This window comes from Astatotilapia calliptera, chromosome 6 (genome assembly GCF_900246225.1).
Source record: "Astatotilapia calliptera chromosome 6, fAstCal1.2, whole genome shotgun sequence".
In the NCBI taxonomy this organism is placed as follows: Eukaryota; Metazoa; Chordata; class Actinopteri; order Cichliformes; family Cichlidae; genus Astatotilapia; species Astatotilapia calliptera.
Genome location: NC_039307.1, coordinates 28,369,308 through 28,391,732, shown reverse-complemented (window position 1 = coordinate 28,391,732; position 22,425 = coordinate 28,369,308). Strand labels below are relative to the sequence as shown.

At 41.4% G+C, this 22,425-nt stretch overlaps 1 protein-coding gene across 1 annotated transcript in view; it reads right to left on the bottom strand.

The window, feature by feature from the left end:
• Nucleotides 1–3,498: 3,498 nt before the first annotated feature.
• The window catches only part of dchs2 (dachsous cadherin-related 2), a 29,385-nt gene continuing 10,458 nt past the window's right edge, over nt 3,499–22,425 (bottom strand). Inside the window, exons 9-20 of the mRNA XM_026171498.1 lie at nt 21,327–22,170; nt 20,894–21,133; nt 18,510–18,644; nt 15,573–15,782; nt 14,162–15,022; nt 13,968–14,081; nt 13,175–13,386; nt 12,937–13,088; nt 10,550–10,680; nt 10,115–10,401; nt 9,587–9,728; nt 3,499–7,038 (exon numbers count right to left, since the gene is read on the bottom strand). Of these exons, the coding sequence (XP_026027283.1) occupies nt 4,442–7,038; nt 9,587–9,728; nt 10,115–10,401; nt 10,550–10,680; nt 12,937–13,088; nt 13,175–13,386; nt 13,968–14,081; nt 14,162–15,022; nt 15,573–15,782; nt 18,510–18,644; nt 20,894–21,133; nt 21,327–22,170 (5,925 nt within the window). The 3' untranslated portion in view covers nt 3,499–4,441. The remainder of the gene's footprint in view (nt 7,039–9,586; nt 9,729–10,114; nt 10,402–10,549; nt 10,681–12,936; nt 13,089–13,174; nt 13,387–13,967; nt 14,082–14,161; nt 15,023–15,572; nt 15,783–18,509; nt 18,645–20,893; nt 21,134–21,326; nt 22,171–22,425) is intronic.

The following is a 22,425-nucleotide window of genomic DNA, read 5'->3' as shown; positions in this document are numbered from 1 at the left end:
AGGAATAGTATTAGCTCGACCTGATCCGACAATAGAGGATCCAGTATAAGCTCATAGTCTTATATAAGTTGCCTTGCGTTGGTAGTTGTGGTGATGCATTTGTCAAAATATATAAACGACAAAAAAACCCCTCTATATAATAAAAAACAAAGAGCTTTGTCTCAGGTCCTGAGCTCAAATAAAATTAACCGCACAAAAAGTTTCCTACCCAAAACACAGCTCAAGTTTCTCATAATCACGTATCCAGAGGAGCGCATCAGAATTAGGAACATTTTATGCCACCCTTAAATCATCTTGTAATGAGCAATAAAATGTACTGTGCTTTGCCTTCAGTCTCACCCAAAATACACAATAAACAGACTTTTCTCTTTGTGCACACCAGGAAACATGTCTGTTTCTGTAGCTGTTGGCAATATATATATGTGTTGTTTTTACATGAGGCGATAGGCTTTTAATTTACACTTCAACCATCTGCACGTTACAGTAAAAATGAAAGAGTCACTCATTGAGCTGAATGCATACGTCTGACTTGTAAGAAGGTAAAGTTTGCAGAATTACCACCTTTGTTCAGGGAGCAATGCTCCTGGATCCCAAGACCCAAACATCCACCGTTCAAAACGTGTCAAACGGTGTGACGGGACAAGACGATCGGCTCTTTGAAGGCGAAACTGTTTAGTGCTGCTCTCAGTGACTATGCTTCAAGATGTGCTAAATGTTTGTTGCGAAGGAGTGAGCTCAGATGTGTACATAAGAGAAGTGTCTGAAGTGGTTGTGGAGTAGAAGAGAGGAGGAGGTTTTAGAGGCAGCTGTGGCTTTTCTTTGTTTAAAACAGACTGCCTTCGTTTCCAGACCTCTCGATGGCCGAATCTTTGGAATTTTCAAATAGATCGAGTACTGCGCTTAATGACGCACAGCAGGAAGAAGTCAAGAAGAATCTAATGGTTGTAAAACATATGGCTCTTAAATCAGCCTATAGCAAGTCTTCAATTAACATGTCAAAAGCTGACTTACTTGCCTGACAAACTGCTACTACAGCTTCTATAGGTTATGGTATAACAAAGTCTCCTCTCAAACATAAAACAATAGGTTATTGCACAGAGTCAGTCTGGCCTTTGAAGTTAAACAGAATGAGACTATCATTGCGTCAGAATCTGACTTTCAGGCTTCCAGTTCAGTAAGACGATGTCCCGTTTTCTATACTTTCTAAATTCTCGCTGTCATAACTAATGGCTGTGAAGATAGCAGCACTATTTATCACTGTCTTTTGCTGCTTACCATGACTATGGTAAATATGACATGAAGTGACACAGGGTGGCTGTAGCTCAGGGGATAGAGCGGGACATGCCAAAAATCCTTGGGAAAGATACTAACCCCAAGTTGCTCTCTCCTAACAAATCCATCGTTAGATAGAAAGCACTTACATAGAAAAAAAATGCTTGTATGAATGTGTGAATGAGGCGAGTTGTGTAAAGTGCCTTAAGTGCGCAGATAAAATAGAAACGTGCTGCATAAGGACCAGTTTACCCAAGTATCACAAAAAATGTGATGCTCAAAAAGAGTCGTAGTGACGTAAGCCCGCTGAAACTCAAAGAGTGTTACCAGACCGCACAGACGCTAGATAACAATAATAGCAGATAACATGATAAAAATAGACTTTGGCGTATGCTTATTGGAATGCTTTAGCGAGCGAGTTAAACCAAGTAGATTTGTCTTTCACATGCTGGACGCCAAACTTCTAGCCTGCAGTTTGTGAGATATTTCTGATTTTTTAGACCACCTTTTCAGCAGGACACCCCGCATTGTAGCACACAGTCATAGTCTATGTGCCTCACATTTACTTTGTTGGGATGTGGTCCCCCTGTGTCCACATAAACATTTATGTAATATTTTAGCACACGGTGGATAAACAATCTGAACAATCTGGTCATGCTGATGATTTAAGCCAGCCTAATATGACGTTAACATTTCTCAAGCATGTGTTCAACATTATTCACAAACCTCTCTTTCTTTCGTGTAAGTACTGAAACATTTTAGTGTGGTTGAGACTTCTTGACCCTTCTTTGTAAACGTACTCATACCTGACTGCCTGAGTGATGGGCAGCGTTTTATAAAGATCCACCGAATAACTCTTAACATTGGTGCAGGGACTGCTGAGCTATGTGCTGAGACACACAAGCTTGCTTTGCCAGATCACCTGATATAGTTAGAGATATCTTTCATCACTGTGGTCCTGAGGCCAGAGACCCACTGAAATCACAAATACAGAAGAGTGGAAAGCTTGTCAAAGCCCTGCGATGTGCAGTAGAGAAGCTGGCTAAGTCAATAAATACTTAAACATCTCTCAGTGGCTACATGCAGGGCACACTTGGCCAGTATAGTTCAAGGCTCGACTGTTTATTATCTTCTGTGAAACTATCTGATAAAGACTTTAGCTCTTCTGCTTCCTCGGCTCATATGTTGCCCAAAGGCAGCACACTTGGATTAACAGCAGACCACGTGGAGCCATGTTGAACCACTTTCAGATCATTTAAACAAGACAGGAGAGATGTGAGGTCTCGAAAACTTGAAATAAAAGGGGGAAACATAACAACAATAACTCATTATTAGGATTATAATCCATCAGTAAGTACTAGGTTGAAATATACTAGTGATGATATTGGCTTTCCTCTATTTTAATCAGTTTGTTTCATAACCTGAATTAATGTTCACATTAGAAAAGCCAGACTCTGATGTTTTGATGTTTAATTACCAGGCAAAGATTTGCTGCTGCTGTATATTTGTAAACCCTGGAAATGGTTGTGTGGACAATTGAAATACTAAAGGACTGGCAAAGTAACTTCAATCATCATTCTGATGCTCAGTTTGAACTTTAGCAGGTCATCTTGACCATGTCTATGTGCCTAAATGGACTGATTTGCTGCCCTTTGATTGGCTGATAGACACATATTTGCATTAAAAAACACTTTAACAGGTGTACCTAACAAAGTGGTTCGAGAGTGTACACATATTATAGTGTTGGTCTATAAAAAGCATTTACACAGGATGTAAATGTTTACATCAGGATCCTAAAAGTGAAGAATAAGAACAGAATCTGTGATAGCGCTGCACACCACCACAAGTGTTCACATAGTTTGAAAACCTTTATCCCATTTTTCTTATGTAAAGTATTATCAAAGAATTTAACCTCTTGTTGCTGTTCAGATGCAAAATATTGAAGCTGACCATGTGAAAGACCAGATTCATGAAAAGAAAACCATCTGAAGCGTAAAATGCAATATCCTGGGAAAACACATCATAAAAGTTTAATGTATTTGTTGCAAAAATGCCTTTAAAGAGCTGTTTTATTATTGCCCCACCACAAGAATCCTGTCTTTATTACTGGTTCATGTCACTAATTCTCAGTTACAGTGACGAAAAAACATTTTTATCACTGGAAATGAGGAAATACGTACACATGCAAATCAAATTATCCTAAAGAAACTCGGTAGCACAAAAAAGCCCAAGAGAAACTTTTTTATTACAAATTATTTACTTACAAATGTTTTAGATTAGATTATACATTTCTCTGAAAATTATACCTAAAGTTCTGTTTATTAACAGGGTGGCCAAAGTTTACAGACAGCACACAGAAACAATCATGAATATATATCATGAGAAAATGACAAAAATCTGGAGCTGGTTCAGGAATAGAGACAGCAGAAACAGTACAATCTGTATAAACTTCGTACCAGTGAGGAATTCCTGAACTGCATTTTGGTTTTGAGAGATAGCTGCACTAACCCAGTCTTTCTTTTAGCTTCAAAAGTATTAAAGTATTAAATTGAAGGAATAAAATGTATTCTGTTTCTCACTGGGATTTATTGAGAGATTATATGAAAAGGGGAGGCAAAAAGGCCTGGATTCAAAATACCATTTTTTATTATTCCAGGAAGCAGCTAACATAGCTAACCGCAGAAAAATATTGCCTTTCTTTGGTTATTAAAGTTAAATCAACCATGAAAAAGTTTCCATTTAGAAGCTGCAACCAACTGCAATAACAAAGTGTTTCATTTTCTGCTCATATACATGTTTACAATAAAACATTCGGTAATTAATTGCTGACTAGAACATCTGCTCTTTTTCAGACATGTACATAACAAGGATATAATGCAAGACAGGTTTCAGTCCGGGTTTTCCAGATATTAATTTAGTATTTTTACTGAAGTGAGTTACGATTTCGCCCGGAATGCAAACCACTACAATAACTTCAATAGGATATTATTGTGTTGTATTACTGTATCACCCCTTAAAACCCTACAAGTGGACAATGAGACTATTATGGAAATGATACCAGGAATATATCTGAATATCAGCAAAATCACAACCAAACTGTGCAGTGTCTCCCAAAAAAATCTTCAAAAGGTGAATCGTAAATGAAAGTGATGTCACTTAAAATCTTTGGCTATACCTGTATTTCTGCCTCTAAAAGGCTAGCAGTGAGGGGTCCTGATTCAAGTCTGATCCCCCCAACTCCAGTGTCTGAGACAACTGGTGAGGCACTGGGGGTCCTTATAGTGAGCGAAGACAGTGATGGGGAGAAATTAGGTGTCATAGCTGAAGGGGTAAGTCCAGTGTTCCTGGCTAAGGGGGAATAAGCATATTTCCGGTAAGAGGGTCGTCTGACGATGCTTGGCACACGCCCTGGCTTTCGTGGAGGAACGGTCCTTATGCCCTGCTGTGCTACCCCTGTTATAAGAGGTGGTGGGTACATGAGACAACTCGATTCTGCTGCTAAGTCCTCACGGCCACCTTCAAGTTCCTCATCAGGGAGCATCCCAATATCAGTAAATACGGAGGCTAGAGTCTGGAAACGGGGTTCCCAGTCCAAAAGGTAGTCCCAGCAGTAGCTACCTTGCAACTCCTCGTCTAGAAACACCAGCGAGGAGAGAGAATCTGCAGAAGCCTGGGCTTCAGAAAGAGGGGCGAACCCTTTTATCCCCATGTTCTCCTTTAAATCTCTCATCCTGAGTATTCCAGGAAGTAGTCCCTCGCCGCCTCCTTCCTCTTTGAAGTGGTAGAGACTTTCTGTGCTGGCTATCCCTGAGACTAAACATTTATTGACTGATAAGATGTGCTCTGGTCCTACATCGATGGAACTGCAAGAGATATTATCTCCTAGTAAGGCAGAGTCTGGGATCTCTGTGGACTTCTGGGCAGATTCGTTTCTTTTACGGCAGGGGTATTCGTTGATCCACTTGATCTCCTGGTCCTCGGCTGTCTCGCCTTCCGCTGAACCTCGCCCGCTCGAGTCTGATGGATTATATGGGTTTGAGATGTCCATTTTAGTCACCATGATGCTTGGGCGTGTAATGTCATGCAAAGACATGGAACTTTGTGTTTGGTTATTATGTCTCGTGAGCGAGCTTGTGCCATGGCTCAAGTGCGTAGCAATGGCAGCAGCCTTTCTGATGGCTGCATCTTTGAGCTTACATCTGAGAACCAAGCTCACAAAAAGGATAAGCAGAAAGAGAAACATGATTAATGAAACAGTCAAACTGAGCATATGAGTATCCAGGGGGACTCCAGTTAGTGCTTCAGCTGAACTAGAGATATTGACAAAAACGAGGCAGGTTGTAGTCCTGGAGCCTAATCTAGGACTAGCTGCAGAAACAACCAGTTCTACCATGTCCTGGCTGCCTGCCCTATGATACACAGGACCAGAAACAAAGATAGCCCCAATTGTTCTGTTAATGGAGAAAAAAGGTGATGAATTCACAAGTGAGTACTCCACCACCCCGTCCACACCTCCATCATGGTCCATTGCCATCACGTAACCGACTGTATCACCAGGCTTGATGTTTTCTGGCAACAGAAAGTGATACTGCTTCTGGGTAAAGACCGGACTAAATTCATCCACTCCCTTGATATTTACTTGGACTCTCACTGTAGCAGCTTTGTCACCTTTATCTCTGGCTTCCACTATAAAACAGTACTCGCTTTCTCGTTCGTAGTCAAAGGTTTGTCTGGTGTGAATGTCGCCTGTCAGGGGATCGATGGCAAAGGCCTCCTTCCTCTCTGGGTTACCGCTGCCATAGTTCATGAAGCAGGAGGACATAACAGAGTAGGTGAGCTGCCCATAAGGGCCTAAGTCATTGTCAACAGCGTGAACAGAACATACATGGGTAAATGCAGGGAGGTTCTCCAGCACAGAACAGTTAACTGTAGGAAACATGAAATATGGGGTATTGTCATTCTCATCCAACACCGCGATGAAGACAATCGTAAATGCCACTTTATGGTTTTCAGATGATTTGCCACCATCCGATGCTCTGATGGTGAGGATGTATTTCGAGTCTTTTTCATAGTCGAGAGAGTTGTTGACTACTAAGAGGCCAGACTGAGGATCAAGCTTAAGGTGACCTTTACTGTTCCCAGAAATTATATCATACCGCACCAGGCCATTGGTTCCGAGGTCGGGATCGTGGGCACTGACCTGGACCAGTTTGGTACCTAACTGGCTGTTTTCACTTACTTGTGCATGGTACTCTGTGCTGGAAAACACAGGGACATTGTCATTGCAGTCTGTTACAGTCACCATGACGACGGTAGAGCTGTTCAGTGGAGGCATTCCTCGATCAGAAACGCTCACTGTTAATGCATAGCTCTCAGTAGTTTCACGGTCTAAAGCGTTGCAAAGAACAAGCTTTCCAACATTTTTAATCTGATTCTCAATCTGAACCATTTTTACTTCCAGACAGAATCTTTTCTCCTCATTTCCTCCGGTGATGGTATAGTCCAAATAGGTATTTTCAGGGCTCCAGTCTTGGTCCTCTGCAGAAAGAGTCAGCAGGGTAGTGTCTATAGGCGTGTCCTCCGGGACGGTGAGTGTGTATATGTCCTGGTAAAACGAAGGTTCGTGGTCGTTGGTGTCCAAAATCAGCACGTCTATGGAGGTAACGGTGGAGTGCATAGGATCTCCTCCATCTCTTGCTTCAACCAGAAGATGGATCAGGTTGCTGTTTGTGATGGCCTTTAAGGGCTTGTTAGTAAAAATAGACCCTGCAAAATAGAATATATTCCCATCAGTTAATGAGTTGCTTTAAAGGACCAGTTGATATTGTTGTATTGATAATGGTTCTAACATTCATGACTGTTACTAAAGGCAGTAACAGTCACAAACAGGACTATTAGCATATAATCATAGGCTTAAAATAAAGGCTAAATTAATATAAAGGCTTTATTCACATCTTTGTTTTTCAACAAGGGGAAATAATTTTTTTTTTTTTTTTTACAATACATGCCAAATATTGCAAAACTCTTTAACTCTTTGGAAGTTTAGCCCATAGTTTAGTACTTTGGTTTTGGTTTGGCCTGCAGTCTTCCCAGCTATGACCATCTATGACAGAAATACATTGCTGCATCTAATAATAAGTTTTAATATATATACTGGCAAGCACGGGAACAAAGATAAAACTTCAGGTAGTCAGTAACATGATTCAAAATGTTGTGGATCCGAATGTCTGAAACCACATGTAAAAACATGACCAACAAATCTGGTAATAATCAGATATTTTGACAACCCTTAAAACAGAACATAGTAAAACAAGAACACTGAGAGCACAACTCCACCGAAGGCCAGGGGCTAAACTAAAACTTAGATGTTTTTATTACAACATGCTGACGTCAGCCTGCTTTCATTACAATATGACGACATCAGCCTGTTACGGTGTCTTTGTGACATCATAAGGCGTTACATTGAAAACCTAAAGAGTAAGTTGTACAGCTCCCTCCATGCCCTTTCATACGATATATTACTCAAAATGGTTACTTGAAATTATTTTTCCAAGGTCAACTTTGATCTTTGGCGCTAACAACAAAGGTCAAATGTTTAGCCAACCAAGGCAGTCATGCCACCCGAGGTCTAATATGAGGTTGTGGAATTTGAAGACGATCTATAAAAAAATGTGGGTAAAATAAAGTTTTACTGACTTTAGTGTGACCATGAGTTGGAGCTGTTTTTGGTATCTACCCCTCCTCCTCTCGGTAGGGAGAACAATAGAATATTTTTGTAAAGCAAGATTTGTTAGACGAAAAGTAATCAGAAGATCACTACATCAAGCCCGACGGACAGAAAACTTCATCACAGATATAGAAATGACTAAATCAAGTGTAATCTGTAAAGCACCCATAGTGATTTCTAAACAAACTGTTCTTCTCTCAGCTTATGGTAGCAACCGAAATGTGTATACAAGAAAACAAAGACTAGAGATAATGACTCTGCCATGGAAGAAAAATCCACAGTGCAACATGCTGGTGGGAACTTTCAAGGGTTTTTTTTTGGTTATTTTGGAGTTGGTCACTTTCCCTGAATGGACTTCATCTGACCCAGGAGGAGCAGCACAACACCAGATGCTTCATTTTTCTTTGTGAAGATGGATTAACAGACTCAATGCAGCAGAATAATGATCCCAATGCACACTGGATATTTCAAGAAGCACTCGGAGACTAAGAAAGGTGGACAATCCTGATATGAAAAGAAGCTCATATCAGGAAGCAAATAAATACATGGTTATATGGTCATTTAGACCAAAATATTCTTCACTGAATTCAAAGACCTGGCCTTCAGTTTAAGAAATATACAGTTGAAGGATTTGCTCCTCTTAAGATCAGTGTATTGTAACAATCTATCAATTTATTAAGGGTTAAATCAAAACTACCGTGGTCATTAGACACAGCATTGCAACATTATTTCCATGTGCTGACTGGAAGGGCAATTTTCTTGGTGAAATGCAACAAAGTGTCTGTTCATCTAATTTATTATTCCACTTCAGTGCCACTTAAGGTTTTCTACAGGACGATTGCATTCACTCTGAGGCTCTACTCTAACAGAGACACACCGTACCACAGAAAACACCATACTCGGCAACATTGCTGCAAATTTCCATTAGTGCATCTCACCACAAAACAGGGCAAATGCATTTCTCTGATATTAAATTTGGGGTTCAAACCTGGTAAAAGCCCATAAATTACTCTTAAGTGAAAGAGAACTGGCCAGAACTGAGGGGAGCTGGTTTGGTTTCAGCTATGTAGGATTTATCTTCTTTCTTGGGTTTAGGGATTCTTAAAAGGGAGATAATAACACAGGCACGGCTCATCCAAAGCACTCTATCTTGCTGACTTCTAATCGGCTTTTTTTCGCTCTTGTCCAAGAACCTCACTAGCACAAGACTTCAAAAATATATTTCCACATTGCTAAAATGCTACTGGCAGAAGAAAAAGTCCAAGTATCATTTCCTGCTGTATCCTGAGCTGCTCCCAGTCAGGTTTTCAGTGTGCCGTTGGTTAAGGCATGCATGACTTTAACTGTGCAAGTAAAGATACCTTCAATGTAGAGAGCAACTCCTAAATATAGAAATCATACCACTAGGCAGTCATAACATTTGATATCAGTAGAGTATGAGTATAGAGTATAGTAACTCTGGTATACTTAGATACTGCATGTGCCATATACATGTGCGCAAAGAGTATAGAGTAATCGTTTGCTGTCAGTGTTCATACATCATGTATGGGAGCACTTTCCCTTTTCATGAGTTGCACCGTTCCTTACCATCCTCTGGCTGGATGTAAAAGCCTTGCAGGGGAGATGAAAGCAGTCTGTAGTTGATCTTGCCATTGAGTTCAGAATCTCTGTCGGTAGCTGACACGGACACGACAAACATGTCTGCTGAGACCAGCTCTGATAACTCCACCTCCAAGAGAAAAACAAAGAGCAAATCACATCTGCAGAAAGTTTTCTGAATCTACTGAAAGTTTTTACTCTTTACATATTCCACCTCCTTTTCTAACTTTCATTCAATTAGGCCACGGGCTTTTAGGAAAATGATCCAATCCAAACTTTGATGAGTTATTATATATGTGGTGCTGGTATATGGTATATAAGGTGCTGTCCAGAAGAGCACAGGCCTCTGCTAGAGGGGGGAATATATATAGATATATATATATATATATCTATATATATGGGGGAATATTTATTTTATATCTATATATCTATATATATGGGGGAATATTTTGAGTACCACATAATTAAGATTATGAATGCTTTCAACCATCTGACTGAAAAATCTTGTATCTGCACCTGGTAGGAGTCCTGGGTGAACGCTGGAGCGTTGTCATTGACATCGAGCACTTGAACTTTAACCTCTCCATTGGTCTGGTGAATTGAGTCAGATGCCCAGACCGTCAGAGTGTACTCTGTCTGCTCCTCATAGTCCAGGGCTCGAGTCAGGGTAATGACGCCAGTATACCGGTCGATAGCAAAGGGAATATTGGTGCTGCTGTTGTCTGAGAAGCTGTAGGTGATAGTCGAGCTCAGGTCAACGTCATTTGCAGTCACTTGGGTCACCATGTATCCTGCTGGCAGATCTAGGCAGAGAATAGCAGATTGTAGTTTAAACTACAATGAACTTGGATTTAAATCTTGTCCTACAAAAACTGTAAGTATTGATGTACTGAAGAGATTCTGCCATTCAAAGAAATGGAAGAGCAGTGCATTGACAGGAGTTAGGCTTACTCTCAGTTATAAGTACAGGATCCATGGGGGGAATGGCAGGGCTGTTGTCGTTGACATCTACCACTTGGACCCTAACGGTGGCAGTGCTGCTCAGTGGAGGATTCCCCCTGTCTGCTGCCTGTAGAACCAGCCTGTAATATAGAAAGGTAGGAAATTAGCAAATAATACAACTGAGCTTTAGTCAAATTCTCAAATCCATTTTTCAGCTGAGCGGGCCTGTTGACTCAGAGTAAAACAGAGTTTTTTGGTTACACCCACAATCACAAAGATATAATCCTGTTTTATTGTAATGTGGAGGAGGAAAAGTTAGTCAAGTCTTATTCCATCCAAGGTATGGACATTGAGGCTGTGGACAGCTACAGGTACCTTGGTGTTCATCTGAACAATAGACTGGACTGGACTCATAACTCAGACGCCCTCTACAGGAAAGGGCAGAGCAGGCTGTACCTGCTGCGGAGACTCAGGTCGTTTGGAGTGGAGGGCCCACTCCTGAAGAAATTCTATGACTCTGTTGTGGCTTCTGCTATCTTTTATGGCGTGGTCTGCTGGGGCGGCAGCATCTCTGCTGGGGACAGGAAGAGACTGAACAGGGTGATCCGAAGGGCCAGCTCTGTTCTAGGATGCCCTCTGGACCCAGTGGAGGTGGTGAGTGACAGGAGAACGGCGGCTAAGCTGTCATCCCTGATGGACAACATCTCCCACCCCATGCAGCAGACTGTGACAGCACTGAGCAGCTCCTTCAGTGGGAGACTGCGGCACCCACGGTGTGGGACGGAGAGATTTCGCAGGTCTTTCCTCCCCACTGCTGTCAGACTCCATAATAAAGACTTTAACTGATCAAGCACACACATCCATACATATGCAATAATACTAAGTGCAATAATCCTTTCTGTCATCGTTGTATTTTTACTCAGTTGTATATAGTATTTGTATTTGTATTCTATTTTTATCTTATTGTATATTTATTTTATTCTACTGTATATAGTATTTTATTTTATTCTATTCTGTACAGTTGTGTACTGTATTTATTCTTATTGTATTCTAATTTTTGCCTCATAACTTTTGCACTGTCCACTTCCTGCTGTGACAAAACAAATTTCCCACGTGTGGGACTAATAAAGGTTATCTTATCTTATCTTATCTTATTCCTTTCTGCCTTTCAAAGAAATGGAAGACCAGTGCAGTGAAGAGGGTTAGGCTTACTGTCAGTTGTAACTACAGGCTCCATGGGTGGCTTAATTCAGATTTATTACGTTGTCTTGGCCCCTTCTTGTAAAAGAGACAAATCAGTACTTTGTAAAAAAAAACCCCAAAAAAAACCAAACTGCTGCTACCTTGAATCCTGAAAATCTTCACCTGTAGTCATGGTAGAAAAAAGTACGCCCTCTTTCAGTTCTAACATTTTACAAATAAAAATAAAATAAAAATAATCTGGTCCTTAGCAGGTCTTAAGATCAGATAAATACAACCTCAGATGAGCAACAACACATTACACCATATCATTAGTTATTTATCAAAACTAAGCCAAACAGTGTGTGAAAAACCTCAGCACACTCCATCATTCAGTAGCTTGTAGCACCAACTTTGGCAGCAACAACCTGAACTAATCGTTTTTGTATGACTTTATCAGCCTCTCACATGGTAGTGGAGGAAATTTGGCTCATTCTGCAATGTTTTTTCAGCTTATTGAGGTTTGAGGTACTTTGTTTGTGCACAGCTCTCTTAAGGTCCTGCCACAGCATTTCTATCAGTATGAGGTCTGGACTTTCACTGAGTCACTGCAACGCCTTCATTCTTTTCCCTTTTGTTTTGTAGATTTGCTGCTGTGCTTGGGATCTATTTCCTGTTACATGACCCAATTTCAGACTTCACCTGTCAGGCACATGGCCTCATATTTGAGTCTAGATGACTTGGTATACGAGGTGCCCAGGTCCCAAATCACCACACACTTGACTATTGCTAATATGCTGTGTGTGGTTTTCACCTAACAAGACATTTGATCTTATCTGTCCAGCAGACATTGTTCCAGAAGTTTTGCAGCTCAGGAGGCAGAGTGGGTGCAATATGCCCCGTTTTGTGATTTATCTGATATTGTATTTATCCGAGCTTAAGACCTGCTAAGAACCAGATCATTTTTATTATATCCTGATACGTAAAAGCTTAGAAATGAAAGAAGGTGTATCTTCTTTTCACCAGGACTGTAGGAAGATTGTAAAATGCCACCAAAATAATTGCTGTACTACGCCAGTTAAAATGCTTTAACATTTACGAAGAAGTGAAGTAGAAGAAACATGCAACTGTAGCTGATTCCATTTTGGAAGTAGAATCAATTTTATGTGTGCAATAAAGTTTTACTTAATATTTTTTATTGAGCAGTTTGAGCATACTTGTATGATGGAGTGATCTCGCGGTCCAGTAAAACATTGGTCGCAAGGATTCCTCGTACAGAGTCCAAAATGAAAGCTCCATTAAGGTTACCAGAGAGAATGGAGTATTCAATCTGGCCGTTCATGCCGCTGTCAGCATCGGAGGCAAACACCTGTTCAAAATATGAGAAGCGGTCAGTATTAGAGGGATCACTGCATGCATCTCACATCAATGAGGGCGTTATTACCGAAAGTTTACCTGCATAATGTAGGTATTGTGCACTTGGCCCTCCCAGACAGCTGTCCTGTAGCTGCTGTGTTCAAACTGTGGTGCGTTGTCATTGATGTCCACCAGAGTGATGGAGACCCTGCAGTGAGCTGTCTGCAGCCCACTGTCAGCCAGCACCACCAGCTGGATGTGGGGGTTCACCTCAAAGTCCAGAGAGTAATCCTTCTGCACTCGGATTTCACCTACATAAGACGGTAACATGAAGGTAAAAGCTGCACTCAAAAGGAAGTACAGCTCAGTTAATATCAAGCCAATAAGGTTTATTTTTAAAAACACAAATCATAGAAATCATAATCTTAATTGACATCTTACTTCACGCCCTTCTGTGAACAGGGCCTTTTCCTCTTTGGCCTCTTTTCACCAAATAATAGAAAAGTCATGGTAAAGTAGTGGAAAGAAAAACACAGCTTTCAATCTGACAACAAAGGTGTCGACAGAAGTACTTTTAGGTTCAAGTTTTTGTGGTGAACGTTCAGTCCAACATCAGTATGAGATTGTGTATTTGACTTGGTGTGTCTGCACAGTTACTTTATGTAGACGTGAGTCAAAAAAAGGAATTTGGGGGAAAATATGATAAAATCATACATGGTTTTGAAATACTTATGTATTAAAAAATGCAGAAGGACCAGAAAAGCTGATTTTTTTTTTTTTTGAAAAGGGGTAATTTAGGGATAATACAAAAAACTAACAGAAAACCTAAATTGCGGGATTAGACGGTTTTATTGGTTAAAAAGTTGTATTTAGAAATTAACATTTTAATTACCAGTGTGACGGTTAATGGAGAAAACCTGGTTCTCGTTGCCGCTAAATATGGTGTATGTTATTCTTTGTCTGCTGCTGCTTTGGTCGTTGGCCTCCACCTTTGCAATCCAAGTGCCTTTAGAAAGAAAAAGACAAAAACAATGACTGAGCTGTTCAGTGGTATCGGTGAAAACAAGACAAACAGATACAACGTACCAGCTCTGCTGTTCTCCTTGACACTGGCGTTGTAGACTTTGCTTGTGAACTGCAGTCCTTCGTGTTCTCCCTTCAGATGGATAAAAACCAGGCAGGTAGAGGTCAGAGCAGGATGTCCTCTGTCTGAAACGACAACTTGCAGCTTCCTCCCAGAGAAACCCGCTCTCACTCGTCTTCTCAGCGAAATCTCTCCAGTCTCTGTGTTGATGTCAAACAGATTGTCCTCATCTGATAACGCATAATGTATCGTCCCATTCTCACCCTGATCCCCATCTGCTGCTGTCACTGTGGTAACTATCTGGTTCGCCAGCGTCCTCATGGAAACCCACGCGTTGAAGGGAGTCTGCTCACAGACCGGCATGTTGTCGTTCACGTCCTCCACCTGTATGGTGACCGACGCCAAAGAGCTCAGCGGTCCCTGAGTGCATCCATCGGTAGCGACAGCTCTGAGGCTGTACTGAGCTCTGCTCTCTCGGTCCAGAGACCTGGTGGTGCGGATCGCTCCCGTAAAGGCGTCGATTAAAAAGGCCCCTTGGCTGTTATCATCTGTCAGGGAGTAGGTCACTTCCCCGTTAGACCCTTCGTCAGGATCCGACGCACTTACACGCAGGACTTCAGCTCCTGCGGGGAGGCCCTCGCTGATAGAGGCATGATAGTTCTTGCGGGTAAAGGAAGGGATGTTATCGTTCTGGTCCAGCAGCACCAGATGGAGCTGGGTGAAGGAGCTGAGTGGGGTGGGGCCATAGTCACGGGCCTGGATGGTGAGTGTGTAATTCTGCATTTCCTCCCGGTCAAGGACCTGTGTGGTGCTAATGGCTCCGGTGTGACTGTTGATGGTGAACCGACCTCTGTAGTCCTCACCTGCAGACAATCAGAGATGACATCAGTGGAAAGGAAATAAAGGATAATTCCACTTTAACTTTGGCCACTCGACTCAACAATGCACTTTTGATGTCTTGAAAGCAAGCAGTCAGACATTCATCCATTTAGAATTTTGCTTGCTTCATTTATCTGAAGGTCAGACTAAATGTATGCTGCTAATGGTCTCTCCAAGCAGAAACATTATATGCACACAGCTCAATATTGAACCAAGAAGTTAGTAGATAAGCTGTGCTTGTCCCTTCACTACAGACAGTTTGTGCAAGTCTTTAACTGTTAAATAAATGATATGCTCTAAAATACTGGACTACCCACAAGTTACGCACCTACAAGAGCTGCTCAGACTGCATCAGCACTCAACTAACCTGCTCTGCAACTTTGCCTGAGCTGCCACTTTATGCGAGCCAATAATGGACTTGTTGCAAAGGTGGCATCATTACAGTAGTAGCCTTGAATTCACTGAATGACGGCATGAAGTACAGGTAAAACTTTCAAGTTGCTTGAAATACAAAACAAGGTCTGATCTTCTCACCAACTATGGAGTAGTGAATGGTGCCATTTTCTCCATGATCTGGGTCAGAGGCCTGGGCGGTGTGGATGACCCCAGGAGGAAGGTTTTCCGGGATGCTGATGCGGAAGGATGACTGCATGAACTCTGGGGGGTTGTCGTTGTCATCCAGCACAGAGCACATCACCGTCGTCGTGCTCGAAAGTGGCCGAGCGCTGCTGTCACGAGCCTGGACTGGAGATAGGAACAGAAAGGAAGGACACAGAGGCTTCCTCACCAGTTCTTTTTTAATTATTTACTAAAATATTCAAATGCTTGACACCCACAGGCTTTATAATAAGTACTGATGTTTTAAACAACAAGTGCCTAATACTATTAGCATGTTCTTTAGACCCTTTTTTCTATTTTTCTTTGGCATGTTTTAAATAGCATCCAAATAGCACCAAAAGCAAAGTGTAGCTATTGTAAACCTGATGTCTTAATGTCTGAATGTCTCAGATATGTCACACGCTGTTATTTTAATAACACTAGAGTATAATTTTAAAAAGCCATGCTGTACACATTATATGTAACAATTTTACTCAAGATTCTTTCTTACAACACAGCAATGAGGCAATTATTGGCTGTGTGTCTGGACACTGTGTGGCCAGATTGGATGTTTAATAGCAGTAAAAACTCCAAAATCAGTCAACGGAAAATAATGAGACACAGCTTTTAACACATGCTGACAAGAATTTTTTTATTTCTTTCCAATTCATTTCAGTGTTTCCCAATAAGCCCTGTGAGATTTTGGCGTGGCTTCTAAATATTCAGGCCTTCCTGTTATTATATTTAATTACTGGGACTTTATTTTTAATTATACTGGCAACTGTACAAATATTATGGTAAAACATGTGAAAACATTTCACCAAACGCTGGTGAATCTGTTGAATGTAATTACTGCACGGCACCCATGTGAGAGCGAAAGCAAACTCTCGAAAAGACAGAAGGGTGTAGCGGTGCAGTCAGAAGAGGTTAGCTATACTGTAGCTCAGCCCTTTAACAGTCTTCTGTTTCCTTAACATAAATCAATCTGCTGAATAACGTTGCTTTAACGGAGAAAGTCGACCTTAAATTCTTTACGGCTTTGCCGGTGAAGCGTGACAAAGGAGAAGGTACAGAATGAAAGTATTTGTATAACCCTTCAGATGCAGGCTCTCACCCAATTATCGTTGTGAGTGTGTGGCTAAGCAAGCAAGGTCGTGATATGAAAGGAATCAAATTCCTCTGTTTACACAGCTGTTGTCACATTAGCTGGGATGTCTTTGAAACCAGTTTTCCTCAGGACATCTTGATCATAGCCATTAGTGATGCAATAACAGGGCAGCTCAACACAAACATCACCTCCATACAGACTGCCTCATCAGCAGATTGTATCTTCTGCCTGACAGGCTGTAATTGAACAATTACAGAAATTTGCACTGACTTTAAGTACTGTGCAAAAGCCTTGAGCCACCCCTTATTTCTTTATATTTTGTGTCTTGAGCAATAGTTCTCCAGGTCTTTCTGGAGGTTTTTCAAAGTCTTTTTGCTAAACATTGGCTGCTTTTTCACTCATTCTCAGTTTCATTTTCCCTTTGTTTCTAGCGCCCTGCCACAAAAACACATCTCATCGTTGGTTATATCCACAAAAAATACCAAACATAACACATTTGACAGGAATAGTAATGTATTTTTGCACCAACAAGATGATTCTTAAAGACCTGTTGGCTGAAAACTTAGTGTGCACCACGTTCTTATAAAATCTGAGGAAACTGGAGGAAAAAAGAAGAAATGGCAAGAGTAAGAAACTATCTGCAGGAGATGAACAGAATCTAAAAGTCATGTCCTTAACAAATCGGAAAACAATCCAGCAAAGACCTGACAAAGCACCTGAGAGATGTATCTGTCCCTTCAGTTGATCCATCTGCTGTTCACTAAAGCTTCATCAGAAATGGTCTTATTGGCTTTCAAGAAGCTATTCTTAAAGAATAGAAACAGGAGAAAAGGTTGAAGTTACAGAAAAACTAGAATGAAAATCAGGTCTTATGGAGTGATATGAAAATGAATTTGAAATCTTTGGCTCAAATCATCTTAATATGTGGGGAAGAAGTCAGAACAGAGATCCAACAGTGAGTGTCTACAGCCATCTGTAAAACACGGTGGAGCCTCAGTCATGGTCTGCGGCTGCATTCCAACCAGTTATGGACGTAGAAATGTACCGTCAGGTATTGTTCAACTATGCAATATTATCTGAAAAGTATCTGATTGACAATGATACCAAACAGACTGCCAATGCAGTCAAAGCATACCTGCATAGAAAAACACACCATTAAACACCATCAGTCTTGGATTGGCCTCCCCAGAGCCCGGACCTCAACATTACTGAAGCAGTGTGGTATCATCTTGACAGAGAACCGAAAAAAAGGCAGCCAACATCCAAGGAAGAGCTCTAGATGTCCTTCAACAAGCCTGGAGAATTATTCCTGAAGACTACTTAAAGCATTAGAAGAAAACTTTTTTACACGTTTCAACAAACTCCTCCACCTATTTCCCAAGACTTTTGCCCAATGCTGTACGACTGACTGGCGCGTTTGTCACGACACTTGACAAACACAAGATTTCCTTTTACCACTGTTGTTGTATTAGATTGCTCTGATTTATTACAGAAAAAAATCCATTTTGGTGATGAGTTACTTAGTTTCTGAGCATAATTCTGATGTCTTCAGTGTTATCATTCTGGAAGTCATTAAACATGTGACTTTTACTGCATTGTTTTGCACAACTGCCGATTTTCCCTTGAGTTTGTTAACCCTGAACTTATAATTAAACTTTCTCATTTTTGTTAATAGATACGTGCTTTACTTCTGGCTTTTATTGTTGAAAACTGTTATTTAAAATGTTATTGCTCAGGACTAACAGATGTTTGCTTATGTGTCCTACCTCTGAGAGTAAAATGCTGCTGCTGCTCTCTGTCCAGGTAGGAGGTGGTGGTAATCAGGCCGGTGTACGGGTTGATGCTGAAGAGCTCATAGCCGGGACCCGGCAGCAGACTGTACCACACCACAGCGTTCTCCTCTGAGGACATGAACACAGGAGGCGAATGTAAATGCTGTCACAGACCTCAAAACAAATGCTCAAGCAAAAAAAAAAAAAAAAGGAAAATCAAGGTTAATAGAAAAAAAAAATCAACTTGATCATATATCAGATGATGCTGCATAATTACAGAAATCCAGTGATTTACATTACAGATATGCTCCCCGACAAACGATACACGCTAGTTTCTCTATTGAAAAAAACATTTCCAGTTTCAAGTAGATATAAATGGCCTTAACACTGGTGAGACAAAAAATGTGGCTTCTCTAATGAGACTATGGATGTCAAAAACAACACAGTGCATTTTTATGCTCACGATCTCCAGAAAAACCGATACCTCTAGTCGTTGAATCGTTATCTACCTCACACATTCAACTTTAGTTCAAGTCCATTCATGTTTATTGCTGCTTCTGTTTCAGGCAGCGCTTATCTCAAGGAAAAGAGAACAATGTGGCCACTGAACTTCACAAGGCAGTTAAAACCTCAGCGAAAGCCTGCTGCTTGCAGCTTTTATGGTTCTTGTGATACGAAGCAAACGCAGAGTTCACTTCAACTTTACGTGCAAGCTGTGGTCTTGATGACCATCACAATGATGCACGTTTCACATCACGTTAGTTTCAGAAGATAGAACAAGGCGAGGAATGCGTATAGCATTTAAGGCTATGATTACGAAGATATCTTTTATGCTGATAGCAGTAAAACATTTGAATCACGGGGCATTTGCACGTTTTTGAAATTACGGTCTATTCACACACTTGTATGATGTTTTATAAGAGCATAACTCGATTACTAGACTTCTTCTGCTTAGCTTTGTTTGGTTCACTGATTTAATTTACATTGCTGTTAACTTGGTTTGCTTGGTAGGTGTCAAAACTACAAAACTCTGTCAATGTCTTCTTCATAACTCTTTTGGTGTAAACCGTGTCACTTTTGTCTCTTGTGCATAAACAACCATAAACAATTCCCACTCCGGGTACTAACAAACAAAAGTGTTCCATCAAAACATTTAAGTTTCAGCCAAAGTGCAACCCTGGCACAATGACCAAATCTTACCATCAAACCTCTTTGTAAATAATCAAACTCTTCTTTTGAACACAAAGACAGCACAGTTACTCTTTAAAAAAAAAAATCCCTCCCAAAATCTCAACTCTTGCTTAACAAAGGGAAATCCAGAAGGCTCAGAAGTTTAGCTGTCACACTCATTCACATTGCAGCTCTTCTGTGATTGACTCCAGCACATGGAAACTTACATACATAGATCATCAGAGACACAAAACAATGGTCATCTCTGGTGAGAGTTTGCAGGGAAAAAAGCAGCACAAATGATAATCAAATGAGACTGGTGGGAGAGCAGGCCGGCCTGCCAGACGAGGCGATTTGAGGAGATGGATGAGAACACACAGCGCCTATTGGCACAGATGGCTTGGATTATGGAAATCATGATGAGAGAGGACCTTTCAGATTTCCCAGAGGAGCTGTCTGCTTGCTGTTCTTGGACAATTCTCACCCCCAAGAATGTTAGTTCACATTGAAACCCCTCCTGTACAGGTCCCCCTGCCGCACGCCCTCCATCTCCAGTATTTAAAAAGAATCCTACTGTCAACAATGAGGAGACGAAAAGGGATGTAGAAGGCCCCGTGCGCGATGTGTTAAAATAAACAGTGTCGATGTGTAGATTTGGGAATATGATTAAAGAGTCGGGTGAATGAGATTCGGTGGGATGTGCAATGAGCAGAGCAGACAAACCGAAAAGCATATGAGGAAAACAGCAGGGTGTGGTTTCAATTAAACTGTTAATGGAGTGAAAAAACAGCAGAGCTGAAGTTCGACAAGGAAGCTGAGCTGCATTACGGCACATGGTACGAGAAAAAAGTAATAAACATGGACTGTTGTACTTTGTCTTGCCAGGAAAAGCTGTAGTTTTGCAATTTGGCTCCTACTTTATTTTGATGCCTTCATCTTTTCATGGTTAGCGGATTTATGGTTTTAGGCTTCATGGACATGTGCTAGTGCTGCCATCTAGGTAGCTCACAGGGAAACTGCCGTCTCCACTTTAATATCAGGGCAATTTCAAACTAAATTTAAATGCTGTGAAATATAATCAAAAATTAGGAATTTTTAAATAGTTGGAGCTCAAAATTAAATGTACACTACCTCAGTATAAATGTCCCATTTCAGCCATTATTTGTTGGTATTACCTCTGACGTATCGCCAGTCAAATGAATTATTACCTGAATCCTCATCAGTGGCAGAGACCCTGATCACTGGTTCTCCAGGGTCTCTGTTCTCTGCCACAGTGGCGGTGTAAATGGTTTGACTAAACACAGGCGCCTGGTCATTCACATCCCCGACCTCCACTGTCAGAGTCTGGGTGGAGGAGAGTGAGGGCAGGCCTTGGTCCAGCGCACGGACGGTCAGACGGTGGAAACGTTCTGTCTCATAATCCAACGGGGCAGTGAGAAGCAAGAGGCCTGAAAAAGAAGGAAGGAAATAAAAGAAGAATTAATTTTCACATTTAAAAGTGAAATGTTTGATGTTTGAATTCACTGTGAATCAGCAGACGTTCATATGTCTGATATTCATGTGGTGAGTCTGATGAGTTTTTTTTTTAGGTAAAATTTTATTTAGAATAAATTTTTTCCGCTGTGCAAAAATCACAAATACCTGTCTTCTCCTCCAGTGTGAACAAGCCTTTCTTGTTTCCAGAAATAATAGAGAAGGAAACGATCCCATTTTCACCTTGATCTCCATCTATGGCCACAAAATGATGCAGCAGACTCCCCACCTCTGCGTCCTCCATCACCTGAGCTGTGTCTGCCGATACGAACACCGGCCGGTTATCGTTCACGTCCAGCAGGAAAAGCTGAGCCGTCACCGAAGCCTGTTTACGCTCATTCTTCTCCTTCGCCTGATCTGTGGCTGTTACAGTGAATGCGAAGCTGGGGGTGCTCTCGCGATCTAAAGGTGCTGCTACAGTCAGGCTCCCCGTGTAAGGGTCGATCCGAAAGGGGAAGGGTGATGATGACCCGCTGACTTCAGCGTCAAAGGCGAGCTCATAGCGGAGGGCACTGTTTGGAAAGGTCCCGTCAGCGTCTCTGGCATGAAAAGCGTACGCCAACGATCCGACTGCAGCGTCCTCCCTCAGACCAAACATCACCAGTTTATCAGGGAACCAGGGCGTGTGGTCGTTCACATCCTCCACTATCACGCAAATCAGAACAGACACATTCACGATGGGAATGAGGCTGGCGTCCTCAGCACGAACCACGAGGAAGTACTGCATGGCAGCCTCGTAATCCAGCGGCTGGTTGATGTATATGTCACCGAAGGAGCTGTCGATCCCAAAGTGAACACTCCCGTCCCCCTCAGTGATGGAATAGTGAAATCTCCCTTTATCTGAAACATGTGCAGAGCCAATAACAGTCGCAGGCTCCGTGTCCTCCCGCACCAAAATGCGTCTCACAATTTGGCGATCGGAGCGGCCGTACGGATCTTCTAATCCATGAATCTGAAAAGCACAAAAAAAAGACAAAGTTTTAGTTTGCTATAATTACCTTTTTTCCCTCCGTTTGGATTATGGGAGGAAAGCACTTGTCCAAACCCAGCTTTACTCTTTACGGTTATTAATTTAAAGTTAGCATGAAAAGATACAAACAATAAAGCAATAAAATACTGTACTGTATAAAAATGAGTGTAAACTTCCAAAACAGTTAATGCAGTATTTTTGTAAAATCTCTTGACTTAAAGCTGATCGTTCATACTG